Here is a 25,716-nt window from a genome sequence, read left to right on the forward strand (position 1 = left end):
AGTCTATCGGCACGGTAGAGCACTGATCTGATGGAGTCCTTGCGGAATCCAGCGCACCAATCAGACTTGCAAGTCTGACCTTGGACCTCAGTAAGTATTCATAGGGACCTAGAAAGGCGCAAACCAAGTAGCTGTGTCTCTTTGTTGGCATGAAGACACCAGGGCGGGATGAAAGGCATCAGAGCCGGAATCACCGAGGCGTCTACATGTAGGTTGGCAGCTAGGTCGTCGTGAAGTACGGTAGCCAGAGGCTATGCACCCTTCGCTGCCACTTCAACCGCCGAGGAAATATCAGAGGAATGCCGTCAGGAACGCACGTACCACAAAATAAAAGGCACTGCCAGGATTGGTCGTTGTTGCGTTGTAGCGGAGGTTGCGGATGGAGACTTGTATGAGGTCACCACGGCCACATGATCATTGTACGAATGTTCCGTACATTTTTAAGTCCTGCAATATTGTGCAGGATGCTCAGCGGGCGTGATGGATGACTCTCGATCCACTGACACCGGTGTGGTTGACTGGTGCACAAAGTCACGAGTGACCCCCCAGTGGCATGATAGTACGGGACGTACCACGCATTCCACAATTAAAAGATAACAAATGTCTCATGGTAAGGGAACTTCTACTTCGTACTAGAAAAAGACCTTGGCGCTGGGAAAAGGGCATTTTGGTTTGGCGAGCCATAACATTCTTCACAGCCTATCACATCTTCGCGATCCGAGTCGTGAGCCAGGTGATCAGAAGCTGGCACTCAACCAAGTCGGGGACAGTGATGCTGGGAATACCGCGGTCCAATAAAGCGGGGAACAACTTCGTCGGGTGAACTGTCAGCGATGGCCAGGACCTAGTCCCTGAGCATAGACAACAGTTTGTGATACGGAAATTATGCGCTGTAGGAACTGTGCATACGCATACCAAACGCCATGCGACAATGGCAGTGAATGTGCATGGTTTCCGGAGAGCGTGGAGCATTGCTCGGATGTTCTGACAAGGGCTTCGGCGAGACCAGCATCAAAGATGGCGATGAGAAGTACAGATTCTCATCCATCTTATGAAAGAGCAGCATAATGACAGCAATAGCGGGAGAACGTAGGCACGGTACGAACTCAGTTCATGTTGGGTACGACGGAAATAGGGCAATGTGGGCCCCTCATCATCAAAGAGATGATACCATGCCGAATGTGCATGTGCATGAGTTAAAATGTATTGTTCAGCGCACCGTGCGTGCATAAACAAGGCAACCGGTCGAGGGTATACAGAACAGACCACTGAGTAGTTGATCCGCATCAAAATACGAACAGGGAGGGTCGCGCATAAGACACGGATGGAATATTCCAGCCTACAGCCTCACCTAAAGAAGCACAATGCACCCAATTGAACGACTGCTTTCCGGCTCTTTCGTTGGCAACTCAACTACACAAGTCAGTCTCACCTCATTTCTCCTCAGCAAGGAATGATAGAAATCCTGGCGCCCCTCTCCAAGATCCGTATTGCTTGCCCAATCTCTACGAACCATGTCCAGCCTTTGTCGTGGGGACTCGTGCCTTTTCGCCACGGGTACTTCACCTTCTTGTACCATGAAAGAAAAGGCAACGAAAAGACATGAAGATGGAGATGGTTAACGCTGTTGAAAGGCGGGATATGGAAACCCATCCTACAGTCGTACTATGTCAGAGCGCCCTTTGTGATTGTGAATGCGCGCAAGGACGAAGCACACACCGATGCGTCCCCACAGTGTCTGAGGCTTCGAGTATGCTTAGAGTTGAGTGTCCTAGCTGTTCCATCTGTCGCACTATAAAACGTATTTTCCTCGATCGACGCCCAAATCAGAGACTTGTTGAATTATGACGCACGCATGTCCACGTCCACCTTGGTCAAGATCTTCACCGACTCTGTGCAAGGGAGCGCGTAGTCATGAGCTATACCCCAAGCAGTGCACGAGGTGACAGGGAGAGGCTGTAGCTTACTGACGTGCCGCTTGGGGACGACGAGAAGATGGAGACGAGCTGATGGATTATGGTCTTTAAACACGACAAACAGGTCGTCCTGCAGCGGCGGTGATTTGTTCAAGGCGAAGCACAGAGATACTCGATGCAACTCACCTCGGCAACTATGTCGAATCCATTCGCTACTGAGACACTGCAGAACACGCACGACCTATGCGTGGTGTCTGAAAAACCCTTGATCGGGGCCGACTCCGATTGCTCTTCTTGAACCTCGGTCGAGGAGCGGCCGGACCCGAATCCACCACAAAGTCGGGGAAGGTTGACCATTTGTGGCAGAGTTCCCGACAAGCAATTGAGAGCGACGAATTCGCCGTAGATGTATGTCCTTGCTTGGAAGGCTTGAAAACTTACAAGTCGAATCGACGCTGTCAACGACTTCACGGTCCTGGTCGAAGTGTAAAAGCCTAATTCGATGACCCCGGCTTGTTTACGAATGACTCCGATTGGCTCCGAACCAATTGCGAGACGCTACCATGAGACTCAGCTGCCGCGGAGATTGAATTTCTCGACCTGTGTCCGTGGGCCAGAATAGGCCACCGTGGTACTTGTTACATCCGCCTTATATAGCAGTTAGGGAGTGAGTAGTACAACACTTCACACAGATTTGAGGATACCGCTAAAATTTCGGTGTGTGATAAATCGAAGATCTCACAGAGCCCATGACTCGTACAAAGTAGTCGCCGACAATTCATTCATTATCAACCTGCGCCACAGAAGGAGACGTCTGTTCAATACATCTTAGGGCACGAGCGTGGGAGAGGAGATGGTAAAACGAGCAATAAGTCAATAGTTCGCGCTCTCATGTTTTCCATCATGTGATGACCAGGGGGAGACAGGTGGGGTCAGCTATATAGCAGTCTTCCATTCTTGAGGATGTGGCTGTGGTAAACTCTGAGTCATGGGATGTCCTATAACATTGTTGCCTACTTTCCTACCGTAAATTGTATGAGTTATTTGAATGAATTGTGCGATTATGTCAGTCAAGAGTCATGAAACTTACCTCTGCCCCACTGCGTCCATGCCGCTCCAGCTAGGTGCTCACTCGAAGACGGGGTACTCGGAGGGTGAGTAGCTTTCTCAGAAGGTGCAAAGACCCAGATCTCGAATGGGGACGGATCGCCCTCAATAGTTATGGCCTTTGATATCTCAGAGTCTACACCCCTCTTTTTCTGTTCCTTTGCTTCGGTATCTTGATTGATGATGCCCACAACGGCTTCCGTGGAGCTACTGTGTACGAGTGTTTTTCTAGATGATGATGGCGAGTTATGGATGTTCTTCAATTCTCTCATGGAGGGATCCGAGTCGGAGGACGTTTCTCGCATTTTCTTACACGCTGACGACGCCAACTGAGGCTGTGAATGGAAGAGGTATGCTTTATATTTGAATCATCACGAAGACAGATATTTGTGGTACGGGGACCTACGGCATCTTAGATTATGGCCATCGCCGCTCGTTCGGGTGGCCAAAACGACTTCCTCAGCTTGCTGTTGGATCTTGGAGGAGCTCTTGCCTTTATTTTGACCGCCCTGAAAGTCGGTTTCCTGGTATGAATGATCTTCATCTTTCTTCGAAACACTTGTGTCGTTCGGCCCAATCTGGAACGTCATATTAGGATAAGTTGATCGATGCGCCGGCGAGTGTTTCGAGTGTAGAAAGCACCTTTGGTTTGTTCCTTGTTCTAGCGGTGATGGGCTTTGTCAAAGGGGCTGCCCTCAACTCTAGCTTGTCTCTTGTTCTGGCAATATTGGGCGTTATTGAAGCAGTTGTCCTCAACGTCGACGTCTCATGCAGCTAGAGAGTTTGTTCTTTAATACCGACACACCAAGAGAAAAGAATTGGTGGTATATAGAGCATCAAGAACAAGACCTGCCTCTGGTTTGTTCTTGGTCCGACCGGCTGTGGGTTTTGATGAAGTCGAAGCTTTAAGTGACTACGCGAGTCTGCACTTCAGTACCGACACACTCATAGCAAGGAATCCATGGACAGGCAGTCCATCAAGATTCGAACGTACCTCTGGCTTTTTCCTTGTTCGGTGCATTGCGGGCTTTCGCGAAGCGGTTACCTTTAATGTCGAGGCCTCGGGCGACTGCGCGAGATTGGACTTGGTATTGTATCCTCAGAGCAACAAAAGGAAAGATCATGACGTGCCTCTGATTTTCCGACATCTTGCGCGTGACGAGAACTCCTTCGACTCGTATCTTTCCCAACGACCGTAGACACGGTCCCACAGTCAGAGTTTCGACGTGGACGAGTATCAGCCTTCGAATGCGTAAGTAATTCGACGACTTTGTCGAGGCGTTTCTCCATACGATGAATCGACTCTTTCTGCGCATAAGCCACTAGCGATTGCTCGAGTGACCGATTGAACTACGAACAAGACGATTGTTAATTCGGGATTCAAGTGAAACATGGTTACAAGATGGGCGCTATGACAAACCTGGAAGCGTTCCCTGGCTTTATTAAGATGATCTCGATGCCCTTGAACTTTGTCCGTGACGTTCTGAGTATAGCCTGGTATGAGATTCCAGAGCGGCCCGCGCGCATTCGCTTTGAAATCCTCGCAGAAATCCTGGATTTCTCTCAATGCCCTGTCGAATAATAGTTTCACGAGCAGCACAGTCAGGGAATGCGACATCATAAGCCCAGGTGAGTGACGATACGCACGAGTATAACATCTCGAGATCTGCTGCAAAGCATTCCGACAAGGTCTTCACATCATTCTTCTTCAAAACTTCCAACACATCTTTCTGAGAAGTACAGACGTCCTTGGCCAACACGTCGAGCGCTACTATGTTTGACTTTGCTTGCTAGGAAGTTCAACACACAACAAGCGATCATCACACCCATCATGATCAGCGTTGCGATGTGGAGTGGAGTCGGAGGGAAGCAAACACCATACGCACCTCCATGATGTTCAAGATCAGCTCCGCAGTGTCGACTAGAATAGATACTTGCGAAATGGGGGAAGCTTTCACAAGCACCATCGCCACACCTAGCGCCACTTTGGCAGCATCAAGGGGCGTAACAGAGAGAGCATCTTTGTCCTTGTGCATGTTGTATGTGGGAACAGAAAGTGGGAGAGAGGGGTTGACCAGATGCGTGTTGTTTATATGCTCCAGAACATTCACAGCCGAAGGGCTATGCTGTGAAGTACGTGCGTGTCTGCACTAGCTTTGATGCTTATCGACGCACACTGCATGTAATGAAGCTGAGTGGAAGCTGTTCAAGCTATATTTATCGAGGTCTTGGGACCATCGATTTTAACCTGGCCGGGTCACTTCATAAATTCTGTTGTAGAAAATGAACGCGCGCCTATCTAAATTTCGCGAGCAGACGACGGTAAGTATGGCAGATAGCAGCACACACCGGACATCGTCTATCCTGCATGCACATGACAGAATAATATATAGCATCTTGCATGCACCCAGAAGAAAGCAAAAAATACAATCTAATAGGAAGTTATTCAATACTGTGATCCACGAGCAGAGGATCGCAACATACCAGGATCATACAACGTGGCGCTACGGACAATAGCGTCACTCACGAGACTACATCCTCCGCCTGACATCCGGGGTTATTCCCAGACCATCCATTCCCATACCAATGCCCATGCCCATCCCCATATTCCCGCCACCTCCGCTCCTGGTCGTCATCGGCGAGCCCCCTCCAATGCCTATCTGCCCCATTCCACCTATATTTCCCATACCACCCATACCACCCATCGAATCTCTCCCTACACCCGACCCATAGAATTGATTAGGGGGAATAGATGAGTTGTACTGGCCTGCTCCGCCGGGGTATGGGCCACCTCGAGGAGATGGAGAGATGCCTCCAGGCATACCGCCAGCACCGTTCATCCCATACGGAAGCTGAGCTTGTAGGTGAGATCTTGAGGGTGTTCGAGACATCCCACCATTAGATGAGGGGTGGGGAGGATCGGAGCGTTTGGAGGTCGTCGGAGGCTCTTCCTCTTCTTTCAGGTGCTCGCGAAGTGGTGACGGGTTGTAGTAGAGTTCGGACTCTGCTTCTACATGGAATCTAACCGAAGAACCATGGTGTTAGTCAGTTGTATCATCAACATCAGTCGGAGAGTCAAAGAGAAATATGACGTACTGTTGCGTGCCAACGTCCCATTGTGGCCCTCTGTCCGCTCGCGCCGTAGTCAGTAGTGAATTCCACTCACTGGCGCTCTCCTAGGGAGTGGGTAAGTATGAATCATTACAGCCTGTCAGAACGCGTTTGTCGACCACCGAATCCTGATGAATAACCTACCACTGCAATAGCTAAGGCACTCCCGGGATCGTGTCCTGACTGACGAAGGTCAGTCTTGATCTTCTGTCCGCGAGCTACTGCCTGCACTGCCCCGGTCAACATGGGGCCTATCCTCTGGGTATTATGACGCGGAACATTCAGTTTGAGATCCCTGGTTGGAGTACTAGGAGACATTGCGTGGTGAGAGGATGAACAATAGTATACGATGTGGGTAAACAACTACTAGGAGTTCTGTGGCATCCCGCAGCGTTGCAAGCCATCGCCTTCTGATCCTAACAAGCACAAACAATGACACATAATCTACAGAGCCGGGCGCCGTCGCATTGGCTCCGCGCGTCGTTCACGAAGGTCGAGGAGCGAGAAATTCCACAAAGAATGACGTCTCTAACGTCCGGGTCCCACCAGTCAGGTGAACTGACTGTGTACAAGGACAGTAAGTGCTGGAAGAACACCGAAGTTCGGCATCTCGTTCGTGATGCTGCATACGCCTACTTATGACCTCCCGGACGGTTTGCAGAATGTCAGCGTTTTCTCTGAACAGATGTTGGGCGAATGTAGGCAGGTGAACGGCAAAACTGCCCATTGGCCGTCAAGACACACACAAGGAATTGGGAATGGGGGTTGTGTGTGGGGGCATTGGAACACGTATGTAGGACACAACACTTTATATAACGGAAACCATAATACAAGGAATTATACAATGAACATATCCGGGCCTGATAGGGCAAACTGCAGTGAAAAAGGTTCAAGAAAGCGAAGCACGAATGGGATATGGAGAGCAACGGTGACCCGGAGAAATGCAAAAACGAAGTCCGTAGATTTGAATGAGAGGGGAGAAGAAAGATAGTAGAATTCTGAGGCGAGGTTATGGGAATGGAGAGGGGAACGTAAGTATGAAACTCTGCATATTAAACCGAAGGAGGCTCAACGAGGGTGTGGTGAGCAGGTTTGAAACATGTCAAATACGAATAGGGAGGGATAGAGTATGGACGTGAGTCCCAGTGTAGATGTGTGGATACACCGTACCAACTGTGGCGTGGCAACCTGGACGTGGACACCCGATGTAACCGTAGAATAGAGATGAGCAGGCCAGCTGCGATGTTTCAGGGGATGATGTCGTTGAGTTCTCCCTCGCGCACACGAATCTCGACGACTTCGACCTCGTAGTTGTCCCATGCCGAGTTTGTCGAGGACGCGGACGTGGAAACAAAGCCGGTGCTATTGGCAGGAGAAGTTGATGCAACGTCTAGCGGTTCGGACAAGTTGACGAACAAGTTTCAATTCGAGATATAGTAGAAGAACCCATAAGTAAGGCGCAATGGACGAGAGATAAAGAAACGAACATCGATCTTTGATGTATGGAGGTACAAAGAGATCCTAAGAATAAGTGGAGCGTATTCAATTTCTAGCACATGGTATATGTAACAGCGGATGAACCCATACCTGATTCCACACAAAGCCCTGGCTCTTCTGAATGGTCAAAATTGGACGTAGGTTGGCTTCAGGCTGCCTCCTGTAACTGTCTCTCCCCTTTCTGCGAGCAGGGCGGGCGACCTTGCGAGTCACCAGTATCTCTTCGCGTCCGTGTTCCTGCTCATCATCGACGGCCTTCTGCTTCCCTTTGCTCTTCGCCTGTGCGAGCGCACGCTCCTGCGCTTTCTTCTCCGCATCTCCAACCTCATCAACGTCCATGCTATCGACGACAGCGCTGTCGTTGCCCTGACCCTGCTGGTCGCCCAAGCCATCGACAGCAGCAACATCGTAGTCCTCTCCATCCTCGGAGCAGGATCGATGATCATCATCATCGTTATCTTCTCCCCCAGAATCCGAGTCAGAGCAAGAGAACTCGCCGTCGTAGTAGTCGTCCGAGTGAATCTGCTCGTAGCAGGCCCATGTAGGAGGTGACGGCGCTCGACCCAGGATCCGATTGCGTCGGAAGAAAGGGGAGGGCGCACGGAAGCCCGGGCTTGGTGTGGGTGAGATGATGTTGCCGTTCGTTGTCATCTTGTGCACTCGTCGACGTCAGCGGTATAAGTAGTAGGAACGTGTACTGTTGGATGCTCTGGAGTGATCCGAGTTCGTTATGTGTGTTCTGCGGTCGGTGTGAATCGTTGAAGACGATGCTGAGGGCTGGCGAGACTGATGGGGTGGCGGTCAAGAGGAAGCCGAAGATGGAGTATTGCCGGCTGGTCGGAGCGTGGTCAAGGGTTCCCCGGCGTGGAAAACATGACTCGAGTCTGTATCGAGTTATCTCAAGAGTGGCAAGGTCAAGGTGTGACCCATTATTGTCCACTCCAGATGGTACAGCAAATGTATATTATATGGATATACAATTCTACTGGCAATCGATCCGCGGTGTGATCTCTTGTAATTCGGAGATATGGGAAACTGTAAGTAGACGAAATTGTGGAACTTTGTGTATTGGCTTGATCGTTCCCCGCGGCCGCATCCGCACCCGGGTAGAGCCGGGTAGAGCCGGCCAGTAGCACTGTCGTTTGGCCGCCACTCTGCTTCGGTTCAACATCTTCAACTATAATTTCGCATGAGGACCTGGTCAGCCCAAATGCACCGTTCCGAACCGATTTGGGCCTCTCTTCTCGTACTCAATCTCTGAGCAAACTATAGCCTCGTTCAGAGTTCGATTTCGAGACATGAGCAAAGAGTGTTTAAACACTCTTTCAACAGTCGTTGAGCGGGTTCTCGACTCTTGGCGTCGAAACACTCTGATGGCCGAGAGAGAGTATTCATTCGGCATCTCTCCTGATTGGCTCACAAAGGAGTGTTTCGACCGCCAAGACTCGGATACGTTCAACGACCGTCGAAAGAGTGTTTAAACACTCTTTCGACCCCAACTCTGAACGAGGCTTATATATGTTCATACCAGACTAAAAACCTGTGGTTCCCATCCCACGCCACCCTAATTCCCCACTCACCCTTTCCTAGTTGAGTGTCGTACAGGTTCCCCGTCTCGCTCTCTCTACTCCTCACGACCACCCTGGCTCATGGACGCCTTTCAGGAATCGACAGATATCATATCAACCGGCTCAGGTGCAGGCCTTGAAAGTGAGTTGACCGTTGAAGGCCCGGGCTTGGATCACGCAGGCCCAGAATGTGGCACGGACTCGTTGACGATGGTGCGACATGTATTGTATTATCAGGAAACGGTTATTCTCTGCGTAAGTTAGGTCTTTCGCGACTGTGCTATACTCTGACATGTCATGCGAACATAAACACAGGTCGAAAACGTATTGTTCAAGGTCCCCCAGTCTTTGATGAACCCAGATATGCTCGGTGACATTGTACCTCCTGGGAGCTCAGAAAATGCTTCCATCCTCGTCGTGCCGAACGTCAGTGCCGACTCCTTCCGTAATTTTCTCAAAGTCGCATGTCCCGAGTAAGTCAATCGTCATGACACCTAAAACAGATGCATAAGTACTAAACTCGCCATTCGAGAATAGCTTCGCTACTGGTGCCACCGATGTACTCCCACAAGAATGGGCATCAGTTTTGAAACTGTCATCCATGTGGAGCTTCGAAAAGATCCAGGGGGATGCGGTGCTGAAGATACAGACGCCTAGCTTGTCCGACCGTGTCCTACTTGGCCGAGAATGCGGCATTGCGGCATGGCTGACCGAAGCATTTGGTGTATTCGTTAGAAAGTGGGAGCCTATCGATGCGTCACTACGGGGTATACTGGGTTGGTATACCTATGCACGTCTCGTGGACATGAGGGAGAGTCTGTGGAGGGCTTCTGCGGAAGAGATCTGTGCTTATGCCCCTAAGGTCAACGTCCATGCAGGCGCTTCAAGAAACAGTAGAACCCTGTCAGAGGTTGGTCCTTGTTATGGGCTGTACAAGGCAAAGGAGTTTCGCACAAACTACGCTGCAGTCTCCGAGAACATCAAGGATCTAGTCACAGAGCAATTACAGGAATATTACCATGTCAAAAAGTCCTCTTCGGAGACTGGGATTATTGGTATGTGGCTTGAGTATTACGCAGTTCCCTCCATCTAATCGTGGTCATCACGGCTACAAGCAAACTATCCCAAAAGCTCGGAAACAGTAACGTCGCAAAAGATAGACTCCTTATTCTACGATTTATCTGTTGTATTTTTGGTCTGTGCTTTAACTCTGTGTTTTCGTTTTCGTTTACGTGAAACTTTAAACTGATCAAACACGGTGACCTGCTAGGCAGGGCATGTATTATTCCGACTTCCCATCCATGGTTTCCTAGGCAGTGAGACCATGCTTGCTACGATGGACTCGCTCGATGTACGGCACAAGTTCCCTTCATTATGCCCCCAGGGTGACAAATTCATCCAACTACCGGACGACATAGGTAGTGATGACTTCTCCGCCTTCGTAAGCTTTCTGTATCCTACGTACGTGAACATCTCACTCGCACGTATACTGCGTCCTGAGGTTATCATTCAAGCATCCATTCGAGCACGCTTCAGGGCAACATAGGGGCTACGCAGCTCGAAGCAGCTCTTCATCTCGGGAACCTCTGGGACCTCGACGATGTACGTGCCCGTGTTGACGATGCATACCAGAAGGCGGACATCACACCATGGGAAACACTTCGTATGGGCAGAAGGTTCCACAACGAGGAGTGGATGGCCGAAGGTTATGCATACCTGGTGTACGCGTCAAAACCACCCTCATCATCGGACGGGGAAGCTATGGGGTGGAATACATACTACGACGTTTTGCAACTGAGAGAGAGAAAGAGATCAGAGGGTTCCGGTAACCGGTGGCAGCGCCGTGTGGCGATCTCAACTCTTCGCAAAGAACGCCCCATCCTGCTGAAAAATATTCATGATGTCTTTGAATCCGATTTCTCACGAGCAGAAGAAGCCAGAGCAGTACGTCTATTTTATTAATTGACTATTGAATGTAAAATTCTCAGTCGTAAATCCTGTCAGCAGAGTATGCACCCCGATAGTAGTGAAGTGAATGATATGCCTTCCTCATCTTCTCCCGTCGTCGTCCAAGAAGATGGTGCAACATGGGAAATAAGCAGAGACGACACCTTTTACTGCCCAGATTACGTGATTTTCTTGGTACGTTCGAGTCTTCTATCATGTTATCTTCTCTCTATCATTGATTGATCCCACTCTGGTGACTCGGACGACGACAGGCTGAAAAAACGCTTTTCAGAATCCCACCTCTTCGCCTCACCACACCTCATTTTACCGCTTTATTCTCGCTCCCCGACGGAGGTACATCTCAAGTGGAAGGCCGGACAGATGATGATCCTATTCGTCTTCCGTCACAGATCAGCGCGCGCGCTTTCCGCGCCTTCATGAACATGCTCTATCCTGAGTGCGTGTATTTTAACTCTTCCACTATTTGATATTCAACACGGTGCTGTATAACAGACTCAAACAAAGCAACATGGAGCTGGAGACGGCCGACCTCATCCTTGCTCTTGAACTTGCAACCATGTGGGAGTTCGACCACATTCGGGACCAGGCCATCACTGAGCTTGGACCTGAGCCACTTGCGCCATTGGAGCAACTCTTGCTTGGACGACGGCTGCGTGTTGCGAAATGGATAAGAAATGCTTACGAACGACTGTGTACACAGAAGGAGTTAACCCCCAAAGGACGTGGGAGAGAAGATTGGGTGGCATGCGTATGGACAGGTTGCCAAGCTTCGTGAACGTGTCTATGACAAGCCGATTAGCATGAAGAGTATTCGGGCTGAGGTGGAGGAGGAATTCAGTCAAGAGCTAATAATCGACGAGACATACCGGACGGCTTCACCGGACACTGATATTCTATGTTCTGCGGTGTGTACACTTCGTCATTGTTTCGGATGCGAGTATGCTAATGACAATAATTGCCTTGTTTATCCTCATCATGACTACGACTAGGTCCCTGCGCAAGCTTTTAGTCCGTAAGGCGGAAGAAGGCAATATGTAGGAGAGAACTGAGACTCGCTTCGTTTGTCATTCTCAATCTGAAATCACGTACTAGCTGCTATACTAGTTCTTACTCGGAAGCAAAGAAAGTATGATCATCATCGCATGAAAGAAACGCGCCTCCGCGGATTTCCTCAACAAGAAGTCTCCCCACTTTCCACGAGTCCAGCAATTTGTGCAATCCTTCGTGACCAGGTTTTTTATAAGTTTACAACGTGCCTGCGTTTCATAGGACTCATTATTTTGTTGCTCGGTCTGTCTGCTTGAATTCCCTCAGCACAATACGCAATCTCTTAAATTGTCGGGCGTAATGTAACCAAAGTTCGTCGAAGTGGCTAACAGAGCATGGGAGAGCGAAGGTGACGGTGGTCTAAGTAGAGCAAATGTGATTAGGACAGAGCGAGGCATATGCCAAGAGGGTCTGAATGCGTGAAGCAAATGGCTTAAAAATTAGCAGGAACTCCTACAAGTCGAATAACAGTGTATTAGGAGCAAAGTCAGTGGTCACGACGGGTGATAAGGAGTGGAAGAGGTCTGCAATGAGTACTGAGACAACGATGCAAAGGACAGCGATGAAAGCAAGCAGTATACAAAGACAAACGAAGGAAGAGCAAGAACGTAAAAGACAACATGATAGCGAGAGTGCAAACAAACCAATGCAGAAGAAAACAAACCAAGACGAATAAGATAAAAGAAAATCACCGAGTACTTTTACGCACAGAACCTCTCCCTCATACCCCATCAAGCCCTTCACACTCTATACCCGTCACCGTACCCACCTCGCCAGCCGGACTTATCTTCATCGTTCCATGTCTTCATCCACACCGTCATCCATGTCCTGATCCTCGTCTTCTTCATACTCACTGTACTCTCGACCCTCACGCCGATTCCTCCGCACATCAGCGTCAGTATCCCCTCCAAAATCTTTGAGCCACTTCACTGGCTCGACCTCCATTCCTTTTATCGTCTGTACCGTCCACAATCCATTCTCATCCCTCACATACTCGTATCCAGGTCTCAAAGGTGGAGGCACCCACTTCCCTTTCTTCCTCTGCCGCCTCTCATTCACTTCCGCCGACTGCCTTCCTGCTTCCTCATCTTCATCCTCTTCGGCTCTCCGCTTTCCCTGGCTCTTTTCACTGGTGCGTGTTGCCTCAAGAGATGAACCGCTCGTGCCCAGTATTGCACGCCCGAGGTAGAGTGAAGACTCTGGTCTGAGTCCGATAGGCTGGAAGCTCGGTTGTCCGAACGCTGTACGCCCAAACCTCGAGCTTGAATGGGCAGCCGTACCAAATCGTGGCGGTGGGACCAGGCTCATAGACGGTGATTCGTACGCGCTGATACCGCCGGGAGGAGGTGAAATGGACATTGTACGCATAGGTGGAAGGGGTCTGTCGAGTGACTGGTGAAGCTCGTCTCGGCGGGCGGGTCGCGCCAGATCTGAATGCTGGTGGCTATTAAAGTGCGTGGGGCGGGTCTTGGGGGACGTGCGAGCTGGTAGAGGATCAGGGAGGATGATGGGTGATCGAGAAGACTGGCTCTGCGAGTTTGAGCTGAGGTACGGACGAGGGGGGGTGTAGCTACGATTCTGGATAGAGGCGGGATACGGGGGGTTGCGGGCCCCAACCTGGGCAGACGTCCGTGAGTCTTGATAGCTGTTTCCCGCGTGATATCGACGCTGCTCAGGGCTCGCGAGTTGGACAGATCTATGATCCCCGTAGTATATAGGGGGAACACCAGGCACATGGCCCCCCGAGTATTGAGGCATGGTCATGCCCGCGGTTTGCGGTGGGGGGCTCCACTGAGAATACTCGCCGTCATCAGGATTGCTATCATAGTCGTCTGTGAATTGCCGGGTTGGCGCACTCGGAGGGTGCAACTGGCCTTGGCCATGTCCGCTGAGAAGTTGATCGTCTTCTTGTGGTTCCTGGGAAGAGCTCTGGCTTGATACAGCAGCAGCTTTCTTCGCAGCAGCTTCACGTTGTTGTTTTGTCGGAGCGCGGTTTCGCTTGCGAACACGCTTGTTACCTTCGCCTTGGCTCAGGTCAAGAGTCCAATAGCAACCTTTACCAGGCTCAGTGATCGGTCTCGTAACTTTTCGGAAACAGCTTCGAAGGGAGAGGGAATGTCGGATCGAATTCTGTCATTGAATAAATCAGTCGTATTGTCAGAGTGGTAAGGGGCATGCGGACGGAAAGGTGTACCAACCTTCCAGGCGTCGTTCTCCTTATACCACTCAAACCTATCCTGCAACGCCTGGTAAATCTCCTGCAGCGTAAGTCTCTTCTTCGGACTGCTGAAGATCGCGAGCTTGACCAATGTAGGCAACGCATAATCAGGTCTCTCTCCGGGTGGTGGGTCGACGAGACACTCCAAACCGATATCCTCCGTCGGTCCGACATTCAACAGCGCACGAATATGCTCTTCTGACATCTCCTCAGCCTCAACGCTATCTTGGCGATCGTTTGTGCTGGTCGATTTAGCCTGGGCTCTGCTCTTCGCTCCTGCCGTTGAGGAGGCAACAGCTCTTTTTGCTTTGAGTTGGGCTTTCCGTACTGAGCGCGGTGATGGAGGTGGAGAAGGTGGAGTAGGAGGTCTGGGTGGCGATACTGGACGCAGCTTGAAACTGGTTTCTACCGGTTCCGTCTCGTCATCAGTAAGCGGCAGGATTCCCTGCTCCTGCAGACGTTCGCGTTCCTCTAACCAACGTATTTCGTTCATGCCCTGAGGAGGACCTGAGCCGCCATAGATACGAATGAGCTCTTTCACGCGCTCTTGCGAGCGTTGTGGTCTTCCTGTGGGTGAAGGCATCCGTGGAGGGGAAGGAGGAGGGACAGGCGAAGGAGGACCATCGGTGGAAGGAGGCCGAGAAGGGGAAGAATCCGCCAATTGATCTTGTTCATTGGAAAAGTTTGAGGACGTAAATGTCTCAGATTGTTCGATGTTGAACGTGCTTGGGTTCAATGCGCCAGGAGTGGCGTATATCCATCTTCGGCCCTCGCCCCGGTGGTAAGGTCGCGTAGGCTCTTGTGGCGTCAAAGGTGAGTGAGCTTGTTCTGGTTCTGGTTGAAAAGTATTCTTGAAGTTCGCAGATTGACCCCCAGATTTCGGCTTGGGTTTGCGTTGAGGTTTAGATTTCTGGGCGGTGTCATGTTCTGCGGATCGATAGTGATGTGTCTGAGGGCGATAATAGGATTTCGGAGCAGGCTTGATTGGAGGCGATTTCTTATCGAATGAGACATGGTCCAGTCCAATGCGCCTTCGGTTCGTATCGTAAGCGGGATAATGGTTCGGGGCGACAGAGTAAGGGTGATTGAGGGTACTGGGGGCGAGTGGCTCAGGGAGTGGCGCGGGTGAGAGCGGTCTTGTTCGAGGCCGCGGTTGGGGTGAGGGCGGCAGGGACGGATTGTTAGTTCGCGGTGATCTGGAAGGGGTCATATGTGGCGATGTGGCACCAAAAGAGTGTCGGGCCGTTGAAGTAGGTAATGTATAGCGTGCAGTCGCTCGCACCCGTGTTGTAGACATGGAAGATGACGGTTGTGACCGGGACTCGCCCCTATGAGGGCGCGACTCAGGAGAATGAGCGAATGAAGATGTTGAATGATCGTGTCTGTGGGGTCTGTGATAGATAGCTTTGTCCCTTTCTACGGTCTCATCCTCGCTTTGTTCAGAATCGGAGTTTATGGACGGAGAGCCCCGGCCGAGGTGGCGCGGCATTTCTTGTCGCGGTGGGAACTTGCATCAAGAGCGAGGGTTGCAAAGGGTTGTAAATAAAGGTTAGGCTCGAACAAACATGAATAAACCTTTCGAGAGCTTACTTGGGTTGGCGACAAAGTGTACGATGGCCTCGCGATGGGAGAAGCGGCAGGCGCGCTTGGGCCAGGAAGCGGTGCTCGAGCAGCGGGGGAAGAAAGATAGGTTCCTGCTCCATCCTCGCTGGAGCTCTCATCCTCCTGATGCACCGACGCTGCGCGCAATATGAAGCGTGTAGAAGGCTGCTGGGGGCTTGGGAGCCATGAAGTGTTGCTGCCTGGGGAATCGTCCGACTCATCAGAGTCTTGATAACGAGCGTGACATATAGGATTGAAATGGAAAATAGCAGCGTTTTCCTGCGCGCTGCACCCGCTGATATCGTTCACGGGGAATTGCAGATAGCATAGTGCAGGGAGGGTGAGAAAGCGCATAGAACAAAGGCGTTAACGCTCAGAAATGATGGTTTAGGTATACGTCACTTGGGACATACATGGACCCACAGCTGTCAACTGCAATCGCCGGCTACTCGGATGGTGGGAATGCCGGCCACAACTTGCACAAACCCAACAAGGACAAAAAACACACACACCTCGATGTTCGACTTCGAGCATCTTTCTTTCTTTGAGTTATCTTCTAATGACGACTCGTCACTCTCTGGGCTAGGCAACTCTTCTCTTGCAAATTGATGACAGCAGCTTGATGAAGCTTCGCCGGTTGTCAGAGTCAACTTGCTCCGGACTGCGAAGAGAGGGACTCGAGGGCTCACAGTCAGAAGTAGATAACGCGGCACCCGGCCAACATATGACTTGCTCCCTCGATAGCATACTTCATGCGTAACGCGGCAAGGCCGCCAAAGCGTGCCAACAACTCGGAGTGCGCACCTCGGGCTTTTGCTGGCCTTTGCCGAGCCTACCTCTGCCTACCTCCTCGTTGCTGATACAGTAGCCGTGCAGGGAGTTGAATCACACAAACGGGAGGCCAGTAGTAGCTACATAGGCATGTCAAATGGGTTGGCTCGCAGAGTAGGACTGCCACTGCCTGCCACAGCAAGGTGCCCCAAGCCATTCGGAGACGACAAAATGACGCAGAATTATGTTGTGGCGCATCCGAGTCCTATAGATGCTCCCGGCCATTGACTCGGAATTACTTTGTTAGCCCTTTCAGTCTCATCCTCCGGGCTCTCTTTCCTTATCATCTATCACAGAGTTCGCTCCTCAAGCATTCACAGTTTGGGTTTGAGTACTACCTACGCTTGGCCTACGCTGGGAAGAAGTAGATCGGTAGTATGTATCCGCTGCTCAACCGCTCGAGAAGTTGTATGTCCTCGGGTCTCGATTGAAATAGCGCACCTTCAACGCTTGGATTGAATAGGACGATAAAATCGCTTCGCCATTGCGGACAGTGCACATTGTCATTTACTTCTAGTCAACCAATGGGCTCACTTTCTGAGAGCGGATGCTTGCCGTCGAATCTGGCCCTTGTCTTCAGCTGGGTAATCCAATGAATCTGCTTATAAGAAGCTAGCATACGGACTCTCACTCCTTCACCCCCTTCAAACCACATCACTATCCTCGCTCCCTTGATCCGCCACCGCTACGATGTTGACGCTCTCACGCCAGCTCGTCTGCTTGGTCGTTCTCGCCACAGGGGCTTGCTCTGCGCCGAGTGGCAGCTCAACCTCCTCGTTAACATCTTCCCCACCGGAGACTTCGAGCGCTTCCACCTCCGTGTCGAGAGAAACTCGTACAGTCTCTCCCGCGTCTACCGCAAGCAATGCTCCAGCCTATACACTAGATGCAGACGTAACACCTATGCCCACGAGGGGCACGTAGGGTGCGAACATCCTGGGACCGATGAACGTATGTTGTTGCACCTCCATCTCTACACATCTCATACTAAGGCTGACTGGCTGCTGCAGATCCCACTCGCGCAGCAGAATCCCGACGTCATCGCGCCTCCGACGACTGATCATGGCGTTGTGTATGGCCTACTTTTTCTGCCGCTATTGGTGCGATCGTTGATGCTCTGAGTGCTTCCTACACAGACCAAACGCCAAGTGGCCCTTCGCGCTCAGCCATCAGCGCTTGCAAAGCGGTGGCTGGGCTCGTCAGCAGAGTAGTAAGCCACTGCATTTCGTCACTGAATACTCAATCCTCATGATGTTTCCCGCAGTACACGAGATGCCTGTCGCGACCCGTAAGTGACGTGTATTCACCTGTGTTGGGATTTTGTTGACCTTACAGCCCGCTCTTTAGAGATGGATATGCGGTTGAAGGCTGGGGCTATTCGGTACGTGTGTTGTATATGTGTTCGGTATAGGGGCTGATACTGACGATATGTTGACCGTTCGAACAGGGAACTGCATTGGCATCAGAACGCCGACGCACCTCCTACCATGTCGTCGCAATGGATCTCCGCTAACGACTGATCACATCTTCCGCAGTGGGCATACGTTCTCAAGGTTAGTCACTGCCGCTCCATGCCTCAAGACTTCATACGCTGACAGACTCGGCAAAGGGATCGACTCAAATCAGTTCAATGGACGAAAACGGGAGAAACTATCTGGCCACAGTGGTCTGTCTCCCCTCTATTGCTTGCGCCTCTGTCTCACATTCGACTCTAAGTATGTTCCTGTGTAGGGACCGGGTGATCTTTGGTACTTCCCGCCTGGAATTCCTCATTCCCTGAAAGCCACTGCAGAGTCGGACGAGGGTAGCGAGTTCCTCCTTGTCTTCGGCAACGGCTCTTTTAGGTTAGTCATGACTTGGAACATATTTCAATGTTTACTCATATTGATCATCTTTTGCGTCCCGGACACACAGCATGGGTTCGACCTTCTTGCTCACAGATTGGCTGTCCCGTGTGCCCAAAGGAGTTATCGCGAAGAACTTTCAGCTCCCGCAATCGACATTCGACACGATACCCAGTCAGGAGCTCTATATTTTCCCTGGAGGTACATCCGTTTTAACTACTCTTTCTCTCACTTTTCTCATGACCGACTCGTGTAACTTCTGTGATATTAGATGCCCCAGATCCCAATGCGTCTGCATCTCCAGATCCTCAAGGAGAGGTTCCCCAGGCCTTTTCCTACCCATTGTCTCAAGTTGCACCTCAGAACCTGAACGGCGGACCTGTTAAGATCGTAGACTCAACGAGATTTCCGATATCGAAGACGATCGCCGTCGTGGAATTCACAATCGAACCTGGTGCCATGAGAAAGTTGCATGTAAATGATCCCGCTGTTTCGACGTCTTTCTGGGGAATCCTTTGACATAATGTACTACGTAGTGGCATCCCACGCAGGATGAGTGGTCATTCTTCCTGTGTGTTTTCTTATATTGTCACGTCTTTCACCTCATGACAGTGAGGGAAATGCTCGGATGACCGTCTTCGCTGCCGAAAGCAATGCGCGTACTTTCGACTACCAGGTTCGTTTGCCCAAATATATTTATCCTGGATATTTTATGAATGTCGTCTGCTTACAGGCTGGTGACATCGGCTATGTGCCGGCTGCGCTGGGTATGTATATTGGTTGTTCCCGCCTTCAGCCCGACTAACTGCAAATTCATTGGTAGGACATTACGTCGAGAGTAAGCTATCAGTTTCTCTACCACCGTGTCGGTGCCCATTAATATACTATTCTTTCGAAACAGATATCGGCAACGATACGCTTCATTTTCTTGAGATACTCAAAACCGGTATGTATGCTTAGCCCTTAAGGCGGATGCATCTGAGTTCTGACCATCACTGACATCCCTAGACAAGTCCGCTGATATCTCTCTTCAAGAGGTCCGTTCTTGCATTCACATGTCATCATACCGAGTACTTGCTGACCGCCTTGTCTATCTATTCGACTTCGCAGTGGCTGGCCAATAAGTACGCCACCTGCACTCGTCAAGGCTCATCTCGGGCTTCCGGAAGAGGTGATTGCTGGACTGGTCAAGACGAAGCAATATGTAGTGGGCTCTTCGGCTTGAATATAGGGCGGTTATCTGCTACGAGTGTATCTAGTCGACGCCTTTATGTGCAGAAGAGTGTGGCATTGTGTTGGAATGCGGACAGTCATTGTTGAGCTGAGGAACGGAGGATCGTGGCATTGTCACTGTTGGTGTCAAACCGGAATCCATGGCTTGTCTAGGCGAGTGAAAATGTGCACAGATTACTGGCAAGGTCAATAACGCGATAGTCAGTGACTTCGCTGAGGGGAGGGCCTGCTCGCCACAGCATGGCAGCGGTCTGTGGCACAAAAGGTTCGTCATCACGTGACACACGCGTCGCGTCGAGACCTCGTAGACGCGGTTTTCGTTCGTTCGCAACTCTCAACTTCTGCCCATCATGTCTGACGAAGATTGTGCCCCAAACGCTGTGCCATCGTCGCCATCTACTTCCTCATCACTTACCGAGTCCTACACTTATCACTCACCGACACCAACTGCGTCAGGCCCTTACATCCTGGGCGTGGACGAGGCTGGTCGCGGTCCAGTTCTTGGCCCCCTTGTGTATGGAATCGCGTACTGTCCAGCGTCATATCAGGAGGAGCTGGAAGGACTTGGGTTTGCTGGTATACTGACTGTTTATATGTTATATGCTGCTTTTGTATAATTGAACTAACTTGTGTGCCCAAGACTCTAAGACACTGACCGCTACAACGCGTTCGGCCCTGCTCAAATCCTTGAGCGACGACCCAAGTAACCTCGGGTGGTCTGTGAGAGTTGTCAGGTGCGTTCTGTTGTCTCACTCTGTCTGTTATCATTTCATTGATCCCGAGATGAAGTCCACAAGCTATTTCGAGTGGCATGCTTCGTCGCCCTCCAACGAACCTGAATAGACAATCCGAGGACGCGACTGTCCTGCTCATACGTGAAGTCCTGCAGCGTGGCCTTGAACTATCCGAGGTAATGCACTTTCAGTGTTGTGCATCTCGCCAAGCTGATCGTTGTTGATTGAAATCGATAGGTTTACGTCGACGCCCTTGGTCCTACTAAAACCTACGAAGCCTACTTATCCTCCCAATTCCCCGGTATCAACTTCACTGTTACTGCGAAAGCAGACTCCAAGTTCAAAATTGTCGGAGCAGCCAGTGTGGCGGCTAAAGTAACGAGAGATGCATGGATCGAGGGGTGGATTTATGAGGAGGACTCCCCTTCATCTGACAAACAATACGAATTACAGTCGACTTCCGAAGCTAAGAGGAGGTGGGCGAGCGAGTTTGGAAGCGGGTATCCGTCTGGTAACACTACTTTCTTCTCGTTCTTTCGCTGTGCTCCCGCTGATTTAGGCTTTCGTAGATCCAAAGACAAAGGAGTGGATCAAATTGTCACTAGATCGTACATTCGGATTCCCCTCCTTCGTCCGCTTCTCATGGACGACAGCCAAGGTTGCCCTCGAGAAGGAGGCACACGACGTTCAATGGTGTGTCATTTCCATTCACTACTGCCGTTGTGAATGATACTCATGTTCAGCTCGGTCATTCTACGCGTTCTTGCAGGATTGATGATGGGCAGGCATCGCTTGTGAAAGCGTTCGAGAGTGCATCGGGTAGAGACAAAGAGCGTTGTGCTGTTACTCGAGACCTGTTTCTGAGCAGCGTCGGAACGCTATGATCAGCATTTTGTGCCTTCTCATCTTGGTTTCTTTGCTCATCTGTCGTTCAATATATACGATTGTGAGTAACTACTTGGTACACTGCATTGACCGAAGGTAGCTGATCTAGTTCATACATCCTGCCGTAGACCCGTGTAGGAATGCTTCCTTGTGCTTCCTTCTTCTGTCTGTGGAGGTACTTTGTGTGATATATGATGCTCCAGAGCTATTTGTCTAATCCACTCTCTTCCGCTCGTCAGCCTCCCGAACATCACGGAATATCATGGCATGACAGGAAAGCGCTGGGAAGTATAGTATGGTTCGGCCTCGACAACGCGTCATCCTGCGTTCTCTTCGTTATCCATCAGCAGCACCCATCCACTGTGTGCTCCGTGGACGATGCACGCCACTTAGTCTCTTCTGCATTCTGCTTTCCCTTCGTCTTGAAGAACACCGTGGCGGCTCCAAGCTCTTCCGAACGCTTTGCGCTCTCCAGACCGGCTCGACTGCTTGGTAATCCCCTTCTGATCTATTTAGTTATGCACAGGTTTAAATTGATGTCGGTACTGCTATGTATACTGCAGTCGGTCACAGGGCTCGTCGCGCGCTTGCTGAAGTACTTATAAACAGGACGGTCGTCCTTTGATATCGATAAGTGCGACAATCCTCGTCGTCGTCTCTCTATTCTCCCGGTATCCTTCTAGCAATAAATCTACACCTACTCGATATGTCTCCAGCTACATGCCGCAACGCAGGATCGGAAACACGACCGTGCCAGCCATAGACTTCGGTGCTATGAGCTTAGGGGGAAATATTTACCACTCACCAGAAGGGACACAGTCCGACGAAGAATATCTCAAGGTACTTTGTGTTCCTGCCGTTGTGTGTTTTGAGGGAGTGTGGCGCTGATTCTGCCATTGTTTCATAGGTGCTAGATGCTGTCTATGAGCGTGGATGTACTCATGTAGATACAGCGAACGCGTATAATGACTCTGAAGTGCTCATTGGCAAGTGGTGAGCCGCTTTTGGTCTTCCCAATGTCCCTCATGGAGATCTGGCACAAATGTCCATCCTTATCATTGTGGCGGTAGATACAGGCTCAAAAAGACGGGCGAACGCTCCGAGATCTTCCTCGCCACAAAGTTTGGCTTCTTCTCTCCGAATGACAAGGCCGCAGACCTTGCCTGGGTCACGGAGAATCTCGACACCTCTCTCAGCAGGTTGTGTGTGGAGAGTGTGGATCTGTGGTACCTCCACCGGTAAGGCTTGATGGCTTTGTGTCAGGTATAGATGACGAATGCAATAGCTGACTTGCGTTGTGTGTGCTTGTGGGTAAGTGCGAATCCCGATTGAGGTCAGCAGAAACTTCGCTTTGATAAAGGCGGCAAAATCTGATGTGTGAATCAATGCGTGTAGAAAGTCATCGCCTGCATGGCCGAACTCGTGAAGTACGCACCCATTCATCTTCGTATTTATCTCAAGAATCTCTAACGGACCACTCTTCTGTCCGACAGAACTGGCAAGACCAAATACATCGGCCTTTCCGAAGTCTCCGCCCAGACCCTCCGCCGAGCGCACGCCGTTCATCCCATCGCAGCACTCCAAGTCGAATTCTCTCCCTTCACACTAGATGTCATGGACGAGAAGATCGCTCTTCTGATGACCGCACGCGAGCTTGGCGTCACGGTCATTGCGTACTCGCCTCTCGGAAGGGGTCTGCTCACAGGACAATACGTGCGTTTCGTGTATTTACACGCTTAGGTTCATTCATTATCTCAGGGGTTATTGACCTCATGTAACGTGTGTGCGTAAACACAGAAAGGACCAGAGGGCTTCGCAGAGAATGATTTCAGGCGGATTCGGCGGAGAACTGGCCGAACATTATGAAGCTCCCGGAGGGGTGGCGTTAGCATGGTTGCTTGCCCAGGGAGATGATATCAGTCCTATTCCTGGAACGAACAAGGTCAGGTATCTGGATGTGACGTTGACGAAGACGGAAGTGGAGGAGATCACGAAGATTGCTTGGGGTCGGATGATGTGACTACTGCTGGTGGCCTGGGGTCATTCGACTGCTGTGGTTGACTGCATTGTGGCGTATGCTGACTATGGATACAGGTATCCTTCCTCGATGATGCACTTGTTGTTCGCAGATACCCCAGCACTGTGAACGGGGATCTGTACTCCAACTGATCGGGCGATACGTCTCATGCCCCAGAACCTAGTAAACGATGTAAGCACCTGATCACTCGCCCAATTGGAACACGGAGTACCTCACACTTCAGTGAAGCAGGCGTACTGACATCGGCTTGGTGGTTGCAGGCCATTCTGCGCCACACCACTCGAGTGTCTGGGGTGGCGTCGAGATCCTTGAATTGCGGAGATAACCGGAATCGCCTGAGCAAGCTCCCTGAAGCTTCCCCTTCAACTGGTCGTGTACAGAACTTCTCACCATCGTATTTATATCTCTCTGACCTCGCTTGGTGTTCGTTCGTGTTTAGATCCTGACTCGGCCTCTCTGAATCGACATCATCCAGCTAATTCAGAGCGTCCGGGAAACGGAAAGCGAGCTGTTCACGCTGGTATTTATGGGCTTAGGCTACGTCTCATAATGCGACTCAGTGCGTACTGATTCTCAATGCAACCAATCGAACCCCGGTGACTTCTTCGAGCTATTTGTTTGCTTCTGGCTCTGGTCTGGGCATTCGTGAACCCAGTTTGGTGATGCTCTTACCGGATCCACTGAATGATGTGTTTCATTCAGTGCTCCTCCGGTCTGGTGTCAGTGCTTCAATTTGCCTTCTTCGTGATTTGTGATATACTTGGATGGATTTTATAGTATGCCGGCTTGGTCAATAGAGACGGGAATACCGCTCGTTTCGCGATTCCGGTGCTTGTTGACGTCGCTCGTCTTCCTCGAGCGTGTTTTGGGATGACCCTTTTGGTGCGATACCCTTCGAATCGCCCCAGCTGTGCAGCTGTCAATGTCACTTCGTTAGACGCCCTTCAACTTTGAAGCTTTTCTATATCTCTGTGATGAAATAGTATGCTCGTGAAATGGGATTCACTTCGCCTGTTCGGCTCCTCATAGACTTTCTGATGTCATCCACTCAATAGAGATGCATGATTCTCGCCACTCTTCCCATCATCTATGAATGCGGCGCCGATATACTTACACTTCCCGACTCATTATGGAAGCTTATTAGTATCACTCGACGGATCGCGCTAGAAGGCGTCCCAATACGAGGAGAGTATATAAGGGTCTTCGCCCCGTCTCTCGAAGCTCGCTAGGTTCCTGCCTACCTACTCTCCTTCGTTTCTCAAACTCTTTCCAACCAACACCCAAGTCACTCACTCAGTCAACCAAACCCTCGTTTCGAGAATGCTTTCTAAAGTCTATATCCTCTTCCTCACCGTTGCGCTCGCGCTCTCTGTGTCGGCGGCGCCTGTGTCGCTCGACTTGCGTGCGGACTCGCCTCCCCCTAACCCTTCTGGCCCACCCGAGCCCTCCGGGCCTCCCGAGCCCTCCAGCCCCCCGGACCCCTCGGAGCCACCTGCGGCTGCTGGAGGTACGTTTCGGACCATAACGATTCTCAGAGGTATGCTAGCTTTACTAACGACTCGTGCGATGGTCATTGTTACTTTAGCCTCTGGTGACGATGGTAAGTGATGAACTTTTTCTTTACGGCCTAGACGTATGTATGCGATGACTGATGGTCTTTCTGCTCTCAACATGTACTTGTCCCGTCGTTTTGTGTCTTTTGCACGTTCTGCAATATGGCAGGCGGTCTTCTCGGCCTCGGTAGTTTGTTGGGAGGCCTGGGAGGCATATTGTAGGGCCTTTGATCACCCTCGCCAGCGTTGACATACAGTAAGCTGTCCATAGGTTGTGTTTATTCGTCCATTCATCGTACTGACGGGCGAGACTGCATTTTTCAGATGAAATCAGCGGCGCAGTCTTGCGGGCGATCTGAGAGAGACGGAAACGTGGTTTAATTTAGTTCGCTGTGAATGAGTTCCAGAGTTGTTGTTGTCCCCGTTCGTTCGTTCGTTCGTTCGTTCGTTCGTCGTCGTCGTACTATTCGGACATTCGCTTTGAATGCAGTAATTTGTGTCTTCAATCCTGCATACCAGGGCATAAAGAAATACTCGCGTGACCGTTGGCGAATGGGATAAGTA

The 25,716-nt window shown here is 50.8% G+C and overlaps 10 protein-coding genes across 10 annotated transcripts; 5 read left to right on the top strand and 5 right to left on the bottom strand.

The window, feature by feature from the left end:
• Positions 1-1,443: 1,443 nt before the first annotated feature.
• On the bottom strand, positions 1,444-2,273 carry STEHIDRAFT_48904 (HIT-like protein; the record flags this gene model as incomplete). Its single annotated transcript, XM_007299236.1, has 5 exons — positions 1,444-1,665; positions 1,734-1,792; positions 1,854-1,892; positions 1,968-2,046; positions 2,103-2,273. The coding sequence occupies 5 exons, from the start codon at positions 2,271-2,273 to the stop codon at positions 1,444-1,446; spliced, it is 570 nt and encodes a 189-aa protein (XP_007299298.1).
• A 1,090-nt stretch (positions 2,274-3,363) lies between these two features.
• On the bottom strand, positions 3,364-4,815 carry STEHIDRAFT_118114 (uncharacterized protein). The gene is made up of 6 exons (XM_007299702.1): positions 4,671-4,815; positions 4,444-4,594; positions 4,018-4,373; positions 3,877-3,936; positions 3,666-3,797; positions 3,364-3,601 (listed from the first exon to the last, which is right to left on the bottom strand). Exons 3-6 carry the CDS (start codon positions 4,042-4,044, stop codon positions 3,395-3,397), a joined length of 426 nt encoding a protein of 141 aa, XP_007299764.1. The 5' UTR covers positions 4,045-4,373; positions 4,444-4,594; positions 4,671-4,815; the 3' UTR covers positions 3,364-3,394.
• Positions 4,816-5,445: 630 nt separating this feature from the next.
• STEHIDRAFT_144402 (uncharacterized protein) lies at positions 5,446-6,469 on the bottom strand. The gene is made up of 4 exons (XM_007299703.1): positions 6,279-6,469; positions 6,120-6,199; positions 5,508-6,044; positions 5,446-5,454 (listed from the first exon to the last, which is right to left on the bottom strand). The coding sequence occupies exons 1-3, from the start codon at positions 6,450-6,452 to the stop codon at positions 5,555-5,557; spliced, it is 744 nt and encodes a 247-aa protein (XP_007299765.1). The 5' UTR covers positions 6,453-6,469; the 3' UTR covers positions 5,446-5,454; positions 5,508-5,554.
• A 433-nt stretch (positions 6,470-6,902) lies between these two features.
• On the bottom strand, positions 6,903-8,418 carry STEHIDRAFT_90806 (uncharacterized protein). Its single transcript, XM_007299646.1, has 3 exons — positions 7,722-8,418; positions 7,622-7,655; positions 6,903-7,524 (listed from the first exon to the last, which is right to left on the bottom strand). The coding sequence occupies exons 1-3, from the start codon at positions 8,280-8,282 to the stop codon at positions 7,382-7,384; spliced, it is 738 nt and encodes a 245-aa protein (XP_007299708.1). The 5' UTR covers positions 8,283-8,418; the 3' UTR covers positions 6,903-7,381.
• Positions 8,419-10,903: 2,485 nt separating this feature from the next.
• Positions 10,904-12,273, top strand: STEHIDRAFT_118117 (uncharacterized protein). The gene is made up of 5 exons (XM_007299704.1): positions 10,904-11,143; positions 11,207-11,341; positions 11,419-11,603; positions 11,660-12,072; positions 12,157-12,273. The coding sequence occupies exons 1-4, from the start codon at positions 10,961-10,963 to the stop codon at positions 11,940-11,942; spliced, it is 786 nt and encodes a 261-aa protein (XP_007299766.1). The 5' UTR covers positions 10,904-10,960; the 3' UTR covers positions 11,943-12,072; positions 12,157-12,273.
• A 352-nt stretch (positions 12,274-12,625) lies between these two features.
• STEHIDRAFT_118118 (uncharacterized protein) lies at positions 12,626-13,114 on the top strand. Its single transcript, XM_007299705.1, has one exon. It carries the CDS (start codon positions 12,630-12,632, stop codon positions 12,888-12,890), a length of 261 nt encoding a protein of 86 aa, XP_007299767.1. The 5' UTR covers positions 12,626-12,629; the 3' UTR covers positions 12,891-13,114.
• A 1,095-nt stretch (positions 13,115-14,209) lies between these two features.
• On the bottom strand, positions 14,210-14,637 carry STEHIDRAFT_49515 (winged helix DNA-binding domain-containing protein; the record flags this gene model as incomplete). Its single annotated transcript, XM_007299295.1, has 2 exons — positions 14,210-14,344; positions 14,413-14,637. Coding segments are annotated over 2 exons (360 nt in total), but the record flags the coding sequence as incomplete, so codon positions are not given.
• Positions 14,638-17,555: 2,918 nt separating this feature from the next.
• Positions 17,556-19,934, top strand: STEHIDRAFT_182922 (uncharacterized protein; the record flags this gene model as incomplete). The annotated part of the gene is made up of 18 exons (XM_007300282.1): positions 17,556-17,759; positions 17,790-17,816; positions 17,876-17,937; positions 18,002-18,075; positions 18,130-18,153; positions 18,201-18,246; positions 18,313-18,340; positions 18,401-18,418; positions 18,475-18,531; positions 18,597-18,709; positions 18,780-18,910; positions 18,981-19,183; positions 19,246-19,284; positions 19,326-19,385; positions 19,443-19,476; positions 19,533-19,547; positions 19,611-19,659; positions 19,820-19,934. 18 exons carry the CDS (start codon positions 17,556-17,558, stop codon positions 19,932-19,934), a joined length of 1,299 nt encoding a protein of 432 aa, XP_007300344.1.
• Positions 19,935-20,292: 358 nt separating this feature from the next.
• STEHIDRAFT_90813 (ribonuclease H2 subunit A) lies at positions 20,293-21,762 on the top strand (the record flags this gene model as incomplete). The annotated part of the gene is made up of 7 exons (XM_007299651.1): positions 20,293-20,518; positions 20,583-20,676; positions 20,732-20,852; positions 20,914-21,187; positions 21,246-21,369; positions 21,446-21,622; positions 21,690-21,762. 6 exons carry the CDS (start codon positions 20,293-20,295, stop codon positions 21,558-21,560), a joined length of 954 nt encoding a protein of 317 aa, XP_007299713.1. The 3' UTR covers positions 21,561-21,622; positions 21,690-21,762.
• A 519-nt stretch (positions 21,763-22,281) lies between these two features.
• STEHIDRAFT_127949 (Aldo/keto reductase) lies at positions 22,282-23,707 on the top strand (the record flags this gene model as incomplete). The annotated part of the gene is made up of 6 exons (XM_007299706.1): positions 22,282-22,401; positions 22,469-22,554; positions 22,638-22,799; positions 23,055-23,274; positions 23,381-23,577; positions 23,656-23,707. 6 exons carry the CDS (start codon positions 22,282-22,284, stop codon positions 23,705-23,707), a joined length of 837 nt encoding a protein of 278 aa, XP_007299768.1.
• Positions 23,708-25,716: the final 2,009 nt, after the last annotated feature.

Source organism: Stereum hirsutum (genome assembly GCF_000264905.1).
Source record: "Stereum hirsutum FP-91666 SS1 unplaced genomic scaffold STEHIscaffold_2, whole genome shotgun sequence".
Lineage (NCBI taxonomy): Eukaryota > Fungi > Basidiomycota > Agaricomycetes > Russulales > Stereaceae > Stereum > Stereum hirsutum.

Bases quoted from the DNA above. Each gene is read 5' to 3' on its own strand.
- STEHIDRAFT_118117 (XM_007299704.1), top strand. From the start codon at position 10,961: ATGGGGTGGAATACATACTACGACGTTTTGCAACTGAGAGAGAGAAAG. The intron at 11,144-11,206 runs GTACGTCTATTT...TCCTGTCAGCAG, and splicing joins GAGCAGAAGAAGCCAGAGCA to AGTATGCACCCCGATAGTAG. The intron at 11,604-11,659 runs GTGCGTGTATTT...GCTGTATAACAG, and splicing joins ATGAACATGCTCTATCCTGA to ACTCAAACAAAGCAACATGG.
- STEHIDRAFT_144402 (XM_007299703.1), bottom strand. From the start codon at position 6,452: ATGTCTCCTAGTACTCCAACCAGGGATCTCAAACTGAATGTTCCGCGT. The intron at 6,200-6,278 runs GTAGGTTATTCA...CCCACTCCCTAG, and splicing joins GTGCCTTAGCTATTGCAGTG to GAGAGCGCCAGTGAGTGGAA. The intron at 6,045-6,119 runs GTACGTCATATT...TTCTTCGGTTAG, and splicing joins TGGGACGTTGGCACGCAACA to ATTCCATGTAGAAGCAGAGT.
- STEHIDRAFT_118114 (XM_007299702.1), bottom strand. From the start codon at position 4,044: ATGCACCGAACAAGGAAAAAGCCAGAG. The intron at 3,798-3,876 runs GCAGGTCTTGTT...CAAACTCTCTAG, and splicing joins GGACCAAGAACAAACCAGAG to CTGCATGAGACGTCGACGTT. The intron at 3,602-3,665 runs GTGCTTTCTACA...ATGACGTTCCAG, and splicing joins GAACAAGGAACAAACCAAAG to ATTGGGCCGAACGACACAAG.
- STEHIDRAFT_90806 (XM_007299646.1), bottom strand. From the start codon at position 8,282: ATGACAACGAACGGCAACATCATCTCACCCACACCAAGCCCGGGCTTC. The intron at 7,656-7,721 runs GTATGGGTTCAT...ACTTATTCTTAG, and splicing joins AGGGCTTTGTGTGGAATCAG to GATCTCTTTGTACCTCCATA. The intron at 7,525-7,621 runs GTTCGTTTCTTT...CCGAACCGCTAG, and splicing joins TCCATACATCAAAGATCGAT to ACGTTGCATCAACTTCTCCT.
- STEHIDRAFT_118118 (XM_007299705.1), top strand. From the start codon at position 12,630: ATGCGTGAAGCAAATGGCTTAAAAATTAGCAGGAACTCCTACAAGTCG.